Source organism: Bubalus bubalis, chromosome 1 (assembly GCF_019923935.1).
Source record: "Bubalus bubalis isolate 160015118507 breed Murrah chromosome 1, NDDB_SH_1, whole genome shotgun sequence".
In the NCBI taxonomy this organism is placed as follows: domain Eukaryota; kingdom Metazoa; phylum Chordata; class Mammalia; order Artiodactyla; family Bovidae; genus Bubalus; species Bubalus bubalis.
Genome location: NC_059157.1, coordinates 119,339,733 through 119,354,723, shown reverse-complemented (window position 1 = coordinate 119,354,723; position 14,991 = coordinate 119,339,733). Strand labels below are relative to the sequence as shown.

Below are 14,991 nucleotides of genomic sequence, written 5' to 3'. Positions count from 1 at the left end.
ATGTTACTATCTCCATAAACACAGTGTTTTATCCCATTAGATCTGATGGCTATTATGGAGCTTGGTGATCAACTATATTGGGGATCTTGGAATATGTAGGCAGGTTTCAGCATTTGGCTTTGTTTTCCCAGATTTGAAAACCACCCCTTAGATTAAGGTCAACAGTAGAAGAAGACACACCATATAAATGAGTGTACATGCATTGTGCTAAAAGAATGAAAGCAGCTTACCCCACTGAGCACATAGACGCACAAAGTATAGATCATCCCAATGGTGGCTGTCCCTACGAGGCACAGGAGGAACCTGATGGCGTCTCTGTAGAGCTTAAAATTCATCGGCTTGGGGTAGAGAATGGATCTCACGAGGTCTCCCTTTGCGGTGTTGAATCCTGAAGCAGTAAACACACACCTCACACTCTCAGGGTGACAAATCCTTCTGCTAGCGCTCTTCTAATCTTCAGTAGGGCCTTTGTTTCCTCTAGAGAAACTTAAACAGTGCTTAAGCCCAAACACAATTAAAGGATGATTGCCAAAATACCTAAATGCTAGAATGAATATATCCTAGCTCTTTCAGAGCCTATTCCTCTCTGGCTTTCCTTCCTTATATTTCTAATTTCAGTGCATCCCAGAGATAGTAAAGCACCCTATGGGGCAGAGCACAGCTTTGCCAAATATAGCTTCATTTTAAGGAAAGGATTTGTAAGTGTGCACATACACATGTGTGCATGCGTGCACACACACACACAACACTTGAATTTAAATGGTCCAGTAAATACAGATGGATTCAACTTCTAATGCTTTTTATCATCAAGTTTTCAATTTCTAGTCCTGCATGGAAAAAACTTGGGGTTTGTTCTTTGGGTTAGAAAACCTAAGGTCTAGGTCCTGCTCTGTCAGTGACTGGCTGTTTGAGTTTTGTTTTTTTTTTTTTAAGAAAAACTTGACCTAAATTGTGCGGGTTCCAGCCTATTCATGTACAAAGTGAGGACAGGCATCTTTGTTCCACTAATTTGATATGTGGAACTAGTTTCGGAGAAGGCAATGGCAAGCCACTCCAGTACTCTCGCCTGGAAAATCCCATGGACAGAGGAGCCTGGTAGGCTGCAGTCCATGGGGTTGCAAAGAGTCAGACACGACTGAGCGACTTCCCTTTCGCTTTTCACTTTCATGCATTGGAGAAGGAAATGGCAACCCACTCCAGTGTTCTTGCCTGGAGAATCCCAGGGACAGGGGAACCTGGTGGGCTGCCGTCTATGGGGTCGCACAGAGTCGGACACAACTGAAGCGACTTAGCAGCAACAGCAGCAGCAGCAGGAAATAGTTTATAAATTACAAAGCACGTGAATAATACTTATTGTCACCAGTGTTATTGTTCTTACTAAAAGGTATATGCCATAGTTAAATTCACATTTTAAATATCTCTATTTACATATATGGGGTTTGTCATCTAAAGACTGCTCCTTGCCTAATGCATTTAAAGCACTAGATAAATGGAGTGAAAGTATTTCATGAAAATAATAAAATGCAGGAGGTGCTAACTAACCTGTCTGCAGTACCACTGCTTTCACGGGGCTGGAGCAGGCCCCCTTGGCCTGGATAACCTCCGTTCCACAGAAGAGGACATGCCGCTTGTACTCCCCTTCACTCTGTGTTTTCCAGGGCACTGAGCCATCCACCTTAGGTAATGGAGTTTTAGTGACTGGAATACTTTCTCCTACAGAAAACAAGCATCTCAGTTTGTGAGGTGGGAGACCTTCATTCACTTAAATCCTGCATTCACCAACCCATCACATGCCAGGCATTTTTTGTGAGCTTGTCACGTAGCAGGAACAACCTTTGGTATAGATGATATAAGGAGAAACATAGTTCTTGTGTTTAAGAAGTTTGTAGTCCAGAGAGGGAGACAGCCATTAAAAAAATTAAATATAATGTCATGTTAGAAATACTCTAAGTCTTATAAAACCAGACAGGGATGCTGAGATAGATTGGAAACAACCATTTAGGGAATAGCAGGTTGTGCAGTCTAGAATGCAGGGTCTGGGGAGTAAGAGGTCATGAGAGCTATGTTGGAGCCAAGGCTTGGAGAGCCCTGCATGCACACACTTGCGTGTTTAAATCCCTTTCATTAGGCACTGGTGGCAGGAGAGAAATAGGGAGGTATTTCGTTGTCCGATTCAAGAGAGTACTATCACATTTACGTACCAGAGAGTGTATTCTGTCTTCAATACAGGGAATGAATTGGAAGACTGATGAGGTTGCAGACTCATACAGTTGGGAAACCATCGCAAGGGTCCCAGCTGAAGAGGACAAGGTCTGAACCATGGCAGCTGACAGTAGGAGCAGGAAAGAACTGGTTTTGAGAAAAAAAAAAGTGAGCAGCTACCAAACTTGGGGAGATTTTTATATTGGTAGATCATAGCAACAGAGGAATTTTAAGTGGCTTCCTGGTTTCTGACTTGAAAGAATGAGCAGAGGGCGGGTATTAATCATTAACACAAAGATTGTTGGAATCCTTACAGGAGGAAGGAGGAACTGCCTTTTGGTCTCTGAGTTAAAGATGACTTGTGGAAGGACCACGGTGAGTTGCTTTGTAGGCAGTAAATTTATTTGGGTCCTGAGCTCAGGGGAGAGGTCTTGACTGGAGATATTTAGTCCCAGTTCATCACCCTGTAGACAATAATTACAGCTATGGGAAGAGACAAGATTATTTAGGGATCACATGAAAGATGAAAAAAGAAAAAAATCAAAGAACCCTGAACAGCTTCAGAAATCGAAGAGGTGGAGGAAATGGAGCCATACAGGACACTGGAGTATTATTCAGAAAGAGACAGTGCTATCTGGGAAGGTTAGAGAGACGTGTTTTCAGAAGGAAGAGGTGGTCAGAATAGTCAAATGCTACAGATCGGCTAAAAAGATGAGAAATTTAAAGAATCCATTGGATTCGCCAATTGAGACTTGAGCGACTTTCGCCAGTGTACTGGGAAGGGCAGATTTCAGTGGATTGAAGTGCTAATACAAGGTGGTGAATGAATTGTGAAAGTAAATAATAGCGCCTGTTCTGAGAAAGCTTGTTAAAATCCTCTACCTCCATTCATAGAAAGGATAATATAAAGTCAGGGATATGTCCCAGTATACTAGAGCTGCTTTCATTAGGAAAATGATATTTGGTATTGTAAATGTCCCAGCACAAAGGGGTTTTTATCAAATCTATGGATTCCTTAGAGAAAGAAACCTGACCTGTCACATCGTTTTCTTTTTTGTTTTTTTGTAAGTTCACACGGACTGTGTGCTGATGTCTGCATTTCATGCCTTCCCAGTCCACCAGGAGAAATGGTTTGATTTGGACTTTAATGGGAATCATGGTACATCAATACATTTACAGCCTCCAATTGCATCTCTGAAAAAGCGCCTGTGATTCTTGCAGAAAGGCTGTAACATCTCCTCCTAACTGCATATGTGAGTTAGAACTCAAAGCACTGTGACCTTGAGCAAGACCTTCTCTCTGAACCTCGGCTCCCATATCCCTGATATGACATCTCTCCCAGCTCCAGCATGCAATTGAAAAATGAAATCCAGGGACTTCCCTGGTGGTCCAGTGGTTAAGAATCCACTTTATAATGCAGGTGATGTGGGTCCAATCACTGGTTGGGGAATTAAGCTTCCACATGCCTGGGGCAACTAAGCCCATGTGTCACAAAGATCCAGCATGACCCAACAAAACATTCCATGTGCCGCAACTAAGACCCGGTGAAGCCAAATACATAAATATTTATTTATTTAAAATTAGAATAAATAACACTGAAAAGTAAAAATGAAACACAATTATTCAAAAATATCCAGTGTGCGTTTTCAAAGTAGCAGCTTTGGCAAATCCTGCATCAACCACTTTTCAACATTTTCAAACCAAGCTAGAAAGAGCTTGAACTTGACCTGGGGCAGGAAGGGTGTTTCAGGATGTCGTTAACGGTTTTCAAGCCATCTGTGTTTATCTGAAGATACATTTTATAGAAAAACTCTAAACATAAAAGCCACAGGTGATTCTGAAACATCAAATGACCTTTAAAGTTTTTTAAATCTTTAAAATGACAGGATTGTAATAATCTTTTTTGCAGGAAAGAAACGCTAAATGCTCAAAAAGTTAGGACTGTTATCGAACCTAGCAAATAGAAATCAGCTTTAATTTGAACTCTCGGGTCTGTCCAGTGCAGGACTATTAGTAAGATTTGTGAGAGTAGGAAGGTCCCATAGCAGCCGCATGCTCTGCCATTATCATTCAGGAGAAACCTGGGAGAACCAGCGGAGGCTGTATGTGAGGCGACAGAACTGTACCTGTCAGCATGCCTTCATTCACCACACAGCTGCCATCAATCAGAATGGCATCACATGGCATTTGCACTTTGTTCCCCATCAGAATGAATAGATCTCCAGGTACCAGGAAGCGTGATTCTAGCTCCTGGACTCCAGCTGGAAGTGTGAGGAAACAAAGTTGAGTCAGGTTTTTTCCCACAAAAACACAGTCCAACATCTACCTAAATTGGAAATCAATGAAAAAGCAACCAAAGCATATATGAAAAGGAAGCAATTCCACAACATTGACTCTAAATCTGCAAACAATAAGAAAAAAGGTAATATATTATATTACATAAAATAAAGACCTTTGTATGGCAATAAAAAAATAAATAGGCAGAGAAAAAACTAATGACAAATTCAGAGAACATGTTTGAAACTTACATTGCAGACAAAAGATTAATATTCCTAATAAAAAAAGTTTGAAAAAAAAAGATGTAAAGCAAATGACTGTATAGCAAAATTGTTACCATATAATTCACATGCAAACAGACACACACATACATACTACAAGCAGCATGGTGTTTGAAAAGATATTTATTCTTACTCATAGTAAGAAAATTGAAAAATATATCCTTCCTTTCTGCCTTTTGTCCTTCTTTCTGACCTTCCTTTATTTCTTACCTTCCTTATTCAGTCCCAAAGCCCCAAAGCTACAAGCAGTTAAGCAAGATAGACATCCATGCAGGGGGCTAGGTATAGTGGGGATAGGGGTGGTAGACCATTCCACATGGTGAAGCCTTAACTGGATGAGTGGGTGCTTACGTGGCTGGGTGCAGAGTGACAGAGCCCAAGGAGGGAGACAAGATCCCCATAGTGGCAGTGGTCTGTTTTGAGATATTGGAGTCCAGCCAGGTGAGAAAGACAGGATTGATACTATAAGTTGATATAATGAGGCTGAAGAGAGACAGGTTTCTCACTGAAGAAAGGAAGTTATAAGAAACAGAAATAAAATCAGAATGAACTTTGTGGTACTGGACTGGAATTGGAAATGATAGTGTAAATGGATGATTTTCAACAGATAGTAAAATAACATAGATGTGCATGTGTGTATATATAAGAATATATGCAAATATATTTGCTTGCCTTTTTCTTTTTTTTATTTTATTTTCTTTTTTTTTAATTTTATTTTATTTTTAAATTTTACATAATTGTATTAGTTTTGCCAAATATCAAAATGAATCCACCACAGGTATACATGTGTTCCCCATCCTGAACCCTCCTCCCTTCTCCCTCCCCATACCATCCCTATATGTAGTTTCTCTAATTCTGTTCTCTGAGAGGGCTTGTGAGCAGTGAAAACCCAATAATGAAAAAGAATGTAAAAGGCTCTACACTGAGAACTATAAGGTATGACTGAGAAAAATCAAAGAAGATTAAATGGAGAGATAGCATGTCCATGGGTCACAAGGCCCAAATTTGTTAACATATCAATTTTTCACCAATTGATCTACAGATTCAACACAATCCCAGTCAAACTTTTAGCATATTTTTTTTTTGGTAGAAATCGACAAGCTGATTCTAAGAGTCATATGGAAATGCAAAGAGCCCTATATTGCCAAAACAACTCTGAAAAAGAACAAAGTTGGAGGACTAATGTTATTCTAAGACTTATGTAGTCACGTTATGTGGAATTAATATAAAGACAAGTAAATATTAGAATAGTAGAGAATAAGGCGTCCAGATAGATCTATTCAGGTGCAGGAAACTGACTTTTGACAAAAGTGCAAAGACAATTAAGTGAAGAAAGGATTGCCCTTCCAATATATGGTATTAGGACATTTTGGATATCTGTTTGCAAAAGATGAAAGTGAAAGTGAAATCGCTCAGTCGTGTCCAACTCTTTGTGACCCCATGGATTGTAGCCCACCAGACTCCTCCGTCCATGGGATTCTCCAGGCAAGAATACCGGAGTGGGTTGCCATTTCCTTCTCCAGGGGGATCTTCCCAACCTAGGGATTGAACCCAGGTCTCCTGCATTGCAGGCAGACGCTTTAACCTCTGAGCCACCAGGGAAGCCCTCCATTAGTCATTAGGAAAATGCAAGTTAAAACAACAATGAGATACTACCACTCACCTATTTAAATGACTAAAATGAAAAACTGACCATACTGAGTAGTGGTAAGAAAGTGAAGCAACTGGAACTCTTACACACTGCTGGTGGGAATGCACAATGGCACAACCACTTCTGAAAACAGTTTTGCAATTTCTTTAAAAATTAAATATGGATTTGTCATATGATTCAGTCATTCTACAGTCAGGTATTTTCCCATAAGAAATGAAAATGCATGTCCATAGAAAGAATTGAATCCAAACATTCAAGTAGAATTATTTATAATTGTCCCAAAGTGGAAATAACTCAAATCTCTGTCAACAACTAAATGCATTCACTAACTGGTCTACCTGGACAATGGAATTCACTTATAAATAAGAATAAGCTATTAATGTTCTTAAAAAAATGGATGAACTTCAAAATTATTATGAACTTTGTTCTTCACAAAATTAAACCCAAGCTATACTTTAAAAGTTGATGATGGAAAGGAAAGCCTGGAATGCTGTAGTTCGTGGGGTTGCAAAGAGTCGGACACGACTGAATGACTGAACTGAACTGATACTTTAAAAGGCAAAGATGCATACTGTGCAGTACCATTTATAAAATATCCTGAACATGCAAAGTGGTTGCCTGAGGATGGGGATGCACAGTAAGAAGTTGAGAGGGAAGATTACAAACAGGCATGAGGCAGCTTTTAGAGGTGATGGACAGTCATTATCTTCATTGTGGTGATAGTACATGGGTAGGTACAATGTCTAAACCTACCAAATTGTACAATTTAAATATTAATATGTTCAGTTTATGGTATGTCAATTTTACTTCACATTTTTTTTAAGTGAAAAAAAATGTCAAGGTCCTCAGCCCTTTAAGTTATTGCACAACAAACCGACATATGAAGATGAGAGTAGTAGGAACAATTAGAAATAAAAATTTAAACCCCTTTCTGATTTCATATGGACAACACATAGATCTAAAATGAAGTGACTTACCATTTTTCCCATATATAGAGACTGTAATGTTATTATGTGCTTCAACTAAACGGTGGAGCTTTACAGATTGCTGAAAAAGAAGAACAGACAATAGGAAAAAAAAAGCCTTTTCTATTTTAGGATAGGCCCCAGATAATAGCCAGTAGAGTGTCAGCCTTCTTTAAAGGTGGAGACAACTGAATGTACTCTTTATAAACAAGACAGAGTAGCCTGCTACTCAACTGAAAAAGCATCCAACTTGTGGTGGCCTTCATCCAGTGATAAGAAGCATGTGTTGCTTAGTAGAAAGAAATTTCCCAGCATGCTCTCCCCACTCAAAAGAACTTTGATCATTCAAGATTTATGTTTATACCTAAATAGCTTCAAGAACCAAGCATTATTTCAGCTTTGGGTCATCCTACATTAGAGTTCCTAATTTAACTTCATAAGGACTTTAATGGTTCCTGTTCTTTCCTCATAGTATTTTATATACTTTAATATATAAGATATATGGGACATTGACAGTGAAAAAATAAGAGCAGACAAAAATAGTAATATATTGGATTTCACATTTATTGGGAAACTATTGTGTGAAAGACCTTTTATAAGGTTCTGGGGATTAAAAAGTCCCAATCATTTGGTCTTTTCATTTTCTTTTTTCTGATTTTGTTATTTAAGACACTTCTTCAATCTCCTAGCTTCAAATCATTTACAGATTTGATTAATATGTCCTAAGAATAGTCAACAGAATAATATAAGGTGAAAAAGTTTTCTGCTATTAATCTATTATTTTATTTATTTATGCAGTCATTCCACATTTATTGAGTAATCTTTATGCTAAGAGATAGCAGTAAAATGGTCAACAAAGCAGAAATGATTCTTACCATCAAGATATTTACAACCTACTGGGTAAATACATTTAATCAAATAATCACACACATAAATATATCACTATGATCAACAATAAAATAGAAAAAGTAAAGTATTTTTGGAGCATATATAGCTAATGAACCAATACAAATCTTAGTGACATTGAAATAAATAGGTTATTGAACTATGAGTTTCAAATTCAAAAGAGATATTTGGACTGGAAATATATACATAAATTTGAAAGTCATTAGCATATGCTTTCAGAATTCATTAGTATATACAATATAAGAATAGTGAAGACTCAGTTGTACTCTTATGAAAAGACCATCAAGACACCATTATTAATAATAGCAATAAAGCTAGGTAGAAAATAATGTAATTATGCTCCCTCTTACATGGGAAAGAAAAACAAAATATATGTATATTCCAAAAAAATTTTTGGAAGAAAGCACAAGAAGCTAATAAAAGGTTGCACAAGTGGAGGGATGGAGGAAGAGGAAGCCTTTAAGTGGTAAACATTTTCCTATTGTTTTGGGTTTTAGACATCCATGTTTTGAAAAGCCAGGTAGAGGGGGATGAACTATGAAAAGAGACTTCCCTGGTGGTCTAGTGATTCAGACTCCTCACTTTCACTGCAGGAGGCACAGGTTCAATCCCTGGTCAAGGAAGTTCCTCATGCTGAAAGGAGCAGCCAAAATGAAAAAAAAAAAAAAGAGGCAGGGGTGGAGGGGTGGGGGGGAGAATGAAAGAACATCTGGAGAAGTGAAGAGTGTGCTGTCAGTGAAGCCAAAGGGAAAGTAGTTAACATAGTCAAGTGCAACGGAGAGGTTTAGTGAAATCTACACTTTGGAAAAAGTATTCACTATAGGAAGGGAATCATAAAATCTGTAAACTAATGACCAGCCACCCAATAAAAAGTAATGAGAGACATGAATACAGTTCACAGCAAAAGAAAAACAGCTTAAAACAAGAAAAAAAGTTTAACTCTCAATGGAAAACATGCAATTAAAGTTAAAGAATTCTGTTTTCACTTATAGTGGCAAAAATGAGGAAAACACTCTTCTACCCTTAGGGGAATATTAGTATTACTTGTTTAAGAGACATTTGACAATGTCTACTAAAATAGTATACAGCTTATGATTAAGTAGTTCTAGTTTCAAATATAGAAAATTCATATGTCCTTATCAATACAGATACATTATACACACATTTACATGTGATATAAATTACACATATTTGTGATTTATACATATTTGTAAACACACATATACACTGATGTGTGAAAACATATATGTGCAAATATCCTCAATGTATCAGTGTTTTACCAGCAAAAGACTAGAACAATCTAAATATCCATCAGTATGACTGGCTTCAAAATTATGGTACGTTTAGAGAAAGTATATTTGTGCAGATATGGAAAGATATTTAAGATATATTAGGTGAAAGATATTTAAGATATATTAGGTGAAAATTGCAAGTGTATAACAGTATATATAGTATACTTCCATTTGCACAAAACAAATTAATGCATATGTGTTTAACTGTGCTAGGAGTATGTAAAGCATCTGGTCCCAGTGAATGCCTCTTAAAAGGAGACCCAAACACTGAAAGAAGGGGAGTACTTACTCCTCGTTTACAGTTTTGTTCTGTGTGAATTTTTTTATTACATCCATATGTCATTCCTTCTATCAAGAAACAACACCACCACCTAATTTAAAGAAAAGTATTGTCCTTTCATTTTAAAGTTATTTTAGGATTATAGTGGTGACCTTAACAATAGTTGTTTGAATGGAATCACAAGACAGGAAGCCAGCTCAGTATGGGTGAGACATGAGAGGGAGATGAGTAAATGAAGAAAGAAGCAAAATGAGCTCAGTAAGTTTTGCTTCAAAGGGAGAAAAGGGGTAGAGTCATAGCTGAAGTTTAAGGCACAGTTAAAAAAAATGAAAACTTTTTTCATTTGTTTCTTTTTCTTTTTTTAAGTTGGGAAATACTTAAGCATGTTTAAGTGCTGATGGAGAAACATGAGCTTGTTTAAATGCTGATGTGAAAGCTCTTAAGGAGAAGGAGTCATTCACTGACCACATAAGCAGGTTGAGAAGGTAGGACAGAATGCTATAAAGCATAGGCAGAGGACTTCCCTGGTGGTTCAGTGGCTAAGACTCTGAGCTCCCAATAGGAGCCTGGGGGCCAACAGGGGGCCTGGGCTCAATCCTTGCTTGGGAAACTAGATCCCACATGCAGCAACTAAGAGTTCCCAAGACCTGGTGCAGTCAAATAAATAAAAATAAATACCAAAAAAAAAAAAATTAGAAGAAGAAGAAGGCAGGCAAATGGCATTTCCTCATATGTAAGAGAGATCAAGGCAGGAGGAAGGTGGAGACAAAAATCATCTGGTTGTTGGAGAACGGGGAATTGAGCAAATTCCTGTCTTATGGTTTCCATCTTTGTGAAAAAAGCAATGAAACAGACTATTAGCTGAGTTAGAGGAAAGGTAGAATGTGAATAGTTAGGCATCTTAGAAACTCGAATGAAGGTTTGGTCTGAAACTTTAATTTCAGACAATTGGAGAGCATGTTGACTAGAGACATATAGAAAGCTTGCCCAGATGAGATCAATATTCATGGATTTATAACACAGTCAACCAACCTACACAGTGTAATATTTTTTCCCAACAGCACCTGGATCCCCTGGTATAGATATAAGGAAAACCAAGAGTTGGATTGGGGTGTTGACAAATGAGTACCAACTCAACATAAAGAGTAAAGATACTAAACATTCCTTGGTGGTGATGGTTTCGTCACTAAGTCATGTCCATCTCTTTGAGACCCCATGGACTGTAGCCCACCAGGCTGCTCTGCCCATGGGATTTCCCAGGCAAGAATACTAGAGCTGGTTGCCATTTCCTTCTCAGGGGATCTTCCTGACCCAGCCCAGTCTCCTGCATTGCAGGCAAACTCTTTACTGACTAAGCCACAGAAGTCCCTATTAAACATTAAAGACTCCTCTACCTCCACCATCTTTAAGATCCATCAGTATTCTCTACATATTTTTCACTTATTTTTAATTCATAAATATACACATATTCTAGTAAAACTTAATAAACTAAACAGAGGAGAAAAATAACTTGAAAGGTTAGGGATTGAGATGTGAAGGAATGGAAGATCCAGTACTTGTTGAGCATGAGCAGTTGTGCTAGATATTTACAAATGTGGTCTCATTTGTTATGAGGAGGGCAGTGACTTCTTCCAGGTGGCTCAGCAGTTAAGTATCTGCCTGCAGTGCAGGACACCTGGGTTTGATCCCTGGGTTGGGACTATCCCCTGGAGAAAGGAATGGCAACCTACGCCAGTATTCTTGCCTGGAAAATCCCATGGATCAGGAGCCTGGTGGGCTACAGTCCATGGGGTCACAAAACAGTCAGACACGACTGAGCACACACATGGTGGGCAATGACTATTTCCCCATTATACTCTTTTCTAACAAAATTTCAACAAAGTCAGAATTCTTCCTTTTTGAGACTGTAGTGTTAGTGGTTAAACTCACCTCTCTGAGATCATATACAGTCAAAGCGATGGAAATGATGGACATGATTATGATGGCAAACGCATACTCCTTATAGTCTTCACTAAACCACAGACAGACACTGAAGAGTTGAAATACATAAAATGGATTTAAAACCTATTGGCAGACATAAAAACAGGAAGACAAAGGAGATATTTAGGCTTTACACTTGGCTATTCATTGGCTTTTTTGTTGTCATAATCATCTCCATGACACAAATCATCCTATAAAATACTCTTATTCTATTTATACAGCAATTGCCATGTGCTAGATACTGCACTAAGCAACTTGATCTAAATTTACTCATTTAATTCCCATAATTATCTCATTAAAACAGAAGTCATTACTTATCCCCATGGTAAAGATGAAGAAACTGAGCCTTAGATATTGAGAAATTGCCCAACGTCACAGAGCAGCAAGTATCATAGACCAGGACCTGAACCTAGACAATCTGGCCCCAGAGCAACTTACTTTTAATCACACGGCACCTTATTAATTTACAAAGTATCATCTCATGTTTCCTCATGTTGACCATGACAACTGTCCCTTGAGGAGTACATAATATTATGGCTTCCCTAGTGGCTCAGATGGTGAAGAATCTGCCTGCAATGCAGGAGACCCGGGTTCAATCCCTGGGTCAGGAAGATCCCCTGGAGAAGGAAATGGCAACCCACTCCAGTGTTTTTGCCTGGAGAATTCCACGGACAGAAGAGCCTTGCTGGCCACGGTTCATAGGGCTCGCACAGAGTCGGACACGACTGAGTAACTAACACAGTGTATGTCTATCATGTGTATGTAGTAGTAGAATCATGGCCAGTTTACATTTACTGGCCTTCAGAAGACTGAAGTAGTAGGTCAGGTTTACAAAGTTTAAATTCTTTCTAGTTTATTGTCCTTCTCTATGACAAACATTGTCATATCTAAAGCCTTTCAAGTACTTTATCGTATGAGTTGAAGACTAAATTTTGTCATAAATAGAGAGCCAAGCTGAAGGGGTAATCTGTAGCTGAGCATCTAGAACACTATGGGAGAGAGTAGAGATTTAATTCCAACAGTTGTAATCCTGCTCGGATTAAAAACATTTTGTGCCCTTACTAAAATTCCTTCTAGTTGATTTTCATCTTTCTAAAACAGAAATCGTAATCTTTGCCTCTGGTTAGGGAATAAGCACACGGAAACTTTTCTTATCAGTTTCTTCTGCTCTCATTCATGCCTTAAAGCTTGCTAAAAATTATTGAGAAAGAAGCTGGGGTTTAGTAAGCCTGTTTTAAGGCAAGGAGGAGCAGAGATCATGTGCAGGAGAGAATCCAGAGTATATCTGTATAGTTACAGTGTCAGTAATCACTGTAAAATGAAGAATACGCCCAGGGATAGAGTCAAAGAGAAAAAATTCAAGGACATAAATGATGGTCAAATCTTTCTTTCCCTCCCACACATACACACTGAGATTAATAGAACTAATAAGGCGGAACAAACACTTATCTCTTACAATTTTAGGTGCTGAGGAAATTGTGTATGCTGCCCATAAGAAAGGGATTGAGTTAGTTAAGTTTTAATTATTATTACAGTGTCACAAAGACGAGAAAGGAGATAAAAGCATAGGATTAAAAAGGAAACATAGAACGGAAATTCTATGTTCACTGAGTCATTAAAGGGTAAGTAAACACATGAGCATCCTATCTTATGCTATAACAGGCAATGTGTATGCCAAAATAGACCCCAAGAAAGAGTAGGGATGTGACTGTGCTTAGCATTCTTTTAAAATAGTCCAAATTATGGTTACCATTGACAAATAGCATTCTTGATCTTTTGACTAGAACCAAACTTTTCTAGCCAGCACCAAGAGAAAATACTGATTACCTCCTTGATGAGCAGCTTCCAAATGGGTGTGATTTCAACATCAATAGTATTTGGCCCACATATTAACCTCCTGTGGGGAGAGATCACAGATCATTCAGTCTTTATTTTTATTTATAAAAATAAACGATTTCTCATCCATTCATAAAAAGGTCTGTTCCATGTTCACTTTCTCACTTGTCAGATCAATATAAGCCTCCCTTGTAACATAACACCTCCATCTTTCTCAAAATAACTGGAGAAGGGGAGGGTTTCCAGGTGCAAAACCAATAAACATGATCCTATTACATTTATTGAACTAGACTCTTCATGAAGTTTAAATTTTTCCCTGATGGTAATTTGGATATTTAATTTTAGTCATTGTTCCATTCAGGCAGTTTCAGGATTGGCACCCTCTCAACTCTGTCTCTCCCCAGCTCTGGCTCCATGGATGTGGGATGGGGGTTCATTACAAGAGAACAGTTTTACTGATAAGAAATACCATGCCTGCTTCGCTCCTCCTATTCAGTTCTGGGAAGCTGCAGAATTTATTTTGTGAGTGAGTGAAAAGATGTTGAATTCTCAAAAATAGTTGCACAGATACACAGCCCTTTAATTGAAAACTCAGAGATGTGTTTCTTTGATTCTACAGAACAGTGACTCTCTGTGAGTATTTTGCTGTTAAGAACACTAAGACACTTTATCTGTGGCTTCTATGTAAATACTCAGATCAAAGAACTTAACAGAATGTATTACAGCAGTGCTTCCCAAATGTAATGTTCACGTAGATAACCTTGTGGTCTTGTTAATGGCAAGATTCTGATTCAGTAAGGGTGAGGTGTGGTCTGAGATTCTGCATTTCTAACAAGCATCCAACTGAGGCTGATACTGTAGATTGTAGGTTTATTCAAAGTGCCACCAAAGCTCCACTCTAAAATGGTCAGGAGGGGAACGCAGGAATCACAGAAACTTAGGACTAGCAACGTGTGTATAGAGCTCTCCTCCCCACTTTTAATAATTAGGAAACTGAAACCCAGAAAGGAGAAGCTATGTGCTTAAAGCACACAGGAAATTAGTAACAGGTTCTTGACATTCAACACAATGCCCTTCCCAAACCTCACTCCTATGCCCAGTAACTGAGTTAGAATTGTAGAAGAGCTACAAGTCTCAAGTGATATTTTTCTACTGCTCTATAATTATTATTTTGCTACATTATATATTGTAATACATATTTCCTGATTAGTCAAAACTGGTTTAACCTTATTATAGTAACCTTGAGAAGCATCGTGCAGAGTAGAAAGATAACTAAACCTATAGTCAAAGATGTAATTCTTCCTCTGTCACTTCCATCTGT

At 38.2% G+C, this 14,991-nt stretch overlaps 1 protein-coding gene across 2 annotated transcripts in view; it reads right to left on the bottom strand.

Moving 5' to 3' along the window:
• Nucleotides 1–14,991, bottom strand: part of ATP13A4 (ATPase 13A4) — a 128,019-nt gene that overhangs the window by 51,290 nt on the left and 61,738 nt on the right. For both annotated transcript variants that reach the window (XM_006059758.4, XM_025286361.3), the window contains exons 6-11: nucleotides 13,662–13,731; nucleotides 11,784–11,918; nucleotides 7,389–7,458; nucleotides 4,329–4,463; nucleotides 1,543–1,713; nucleotides 231–388 (exon numbers count right to left, since the gene is read on the bottom strand). In XM_006059758.4, the coding sequence (XP_006059820.3) occupies nucleotides 231–388; nucleotides 1,543–1,713; nucleotides 4,329–4,463; nucleotides 7,389–7,458; nucleotides 11,784–11,918; nucleotides 13,662–13,731 (739 nt within the window). The remainder of the gene's footprint in view (nucleotides 1–230; nucleotides 389–1,542; nucleotides 1,714–4,328; nucleotides 4,464–7,388; nucleotides 7,459–11,783; nucleotides 11,919–13,661; nucleotides 13,732–14,991) is intronic.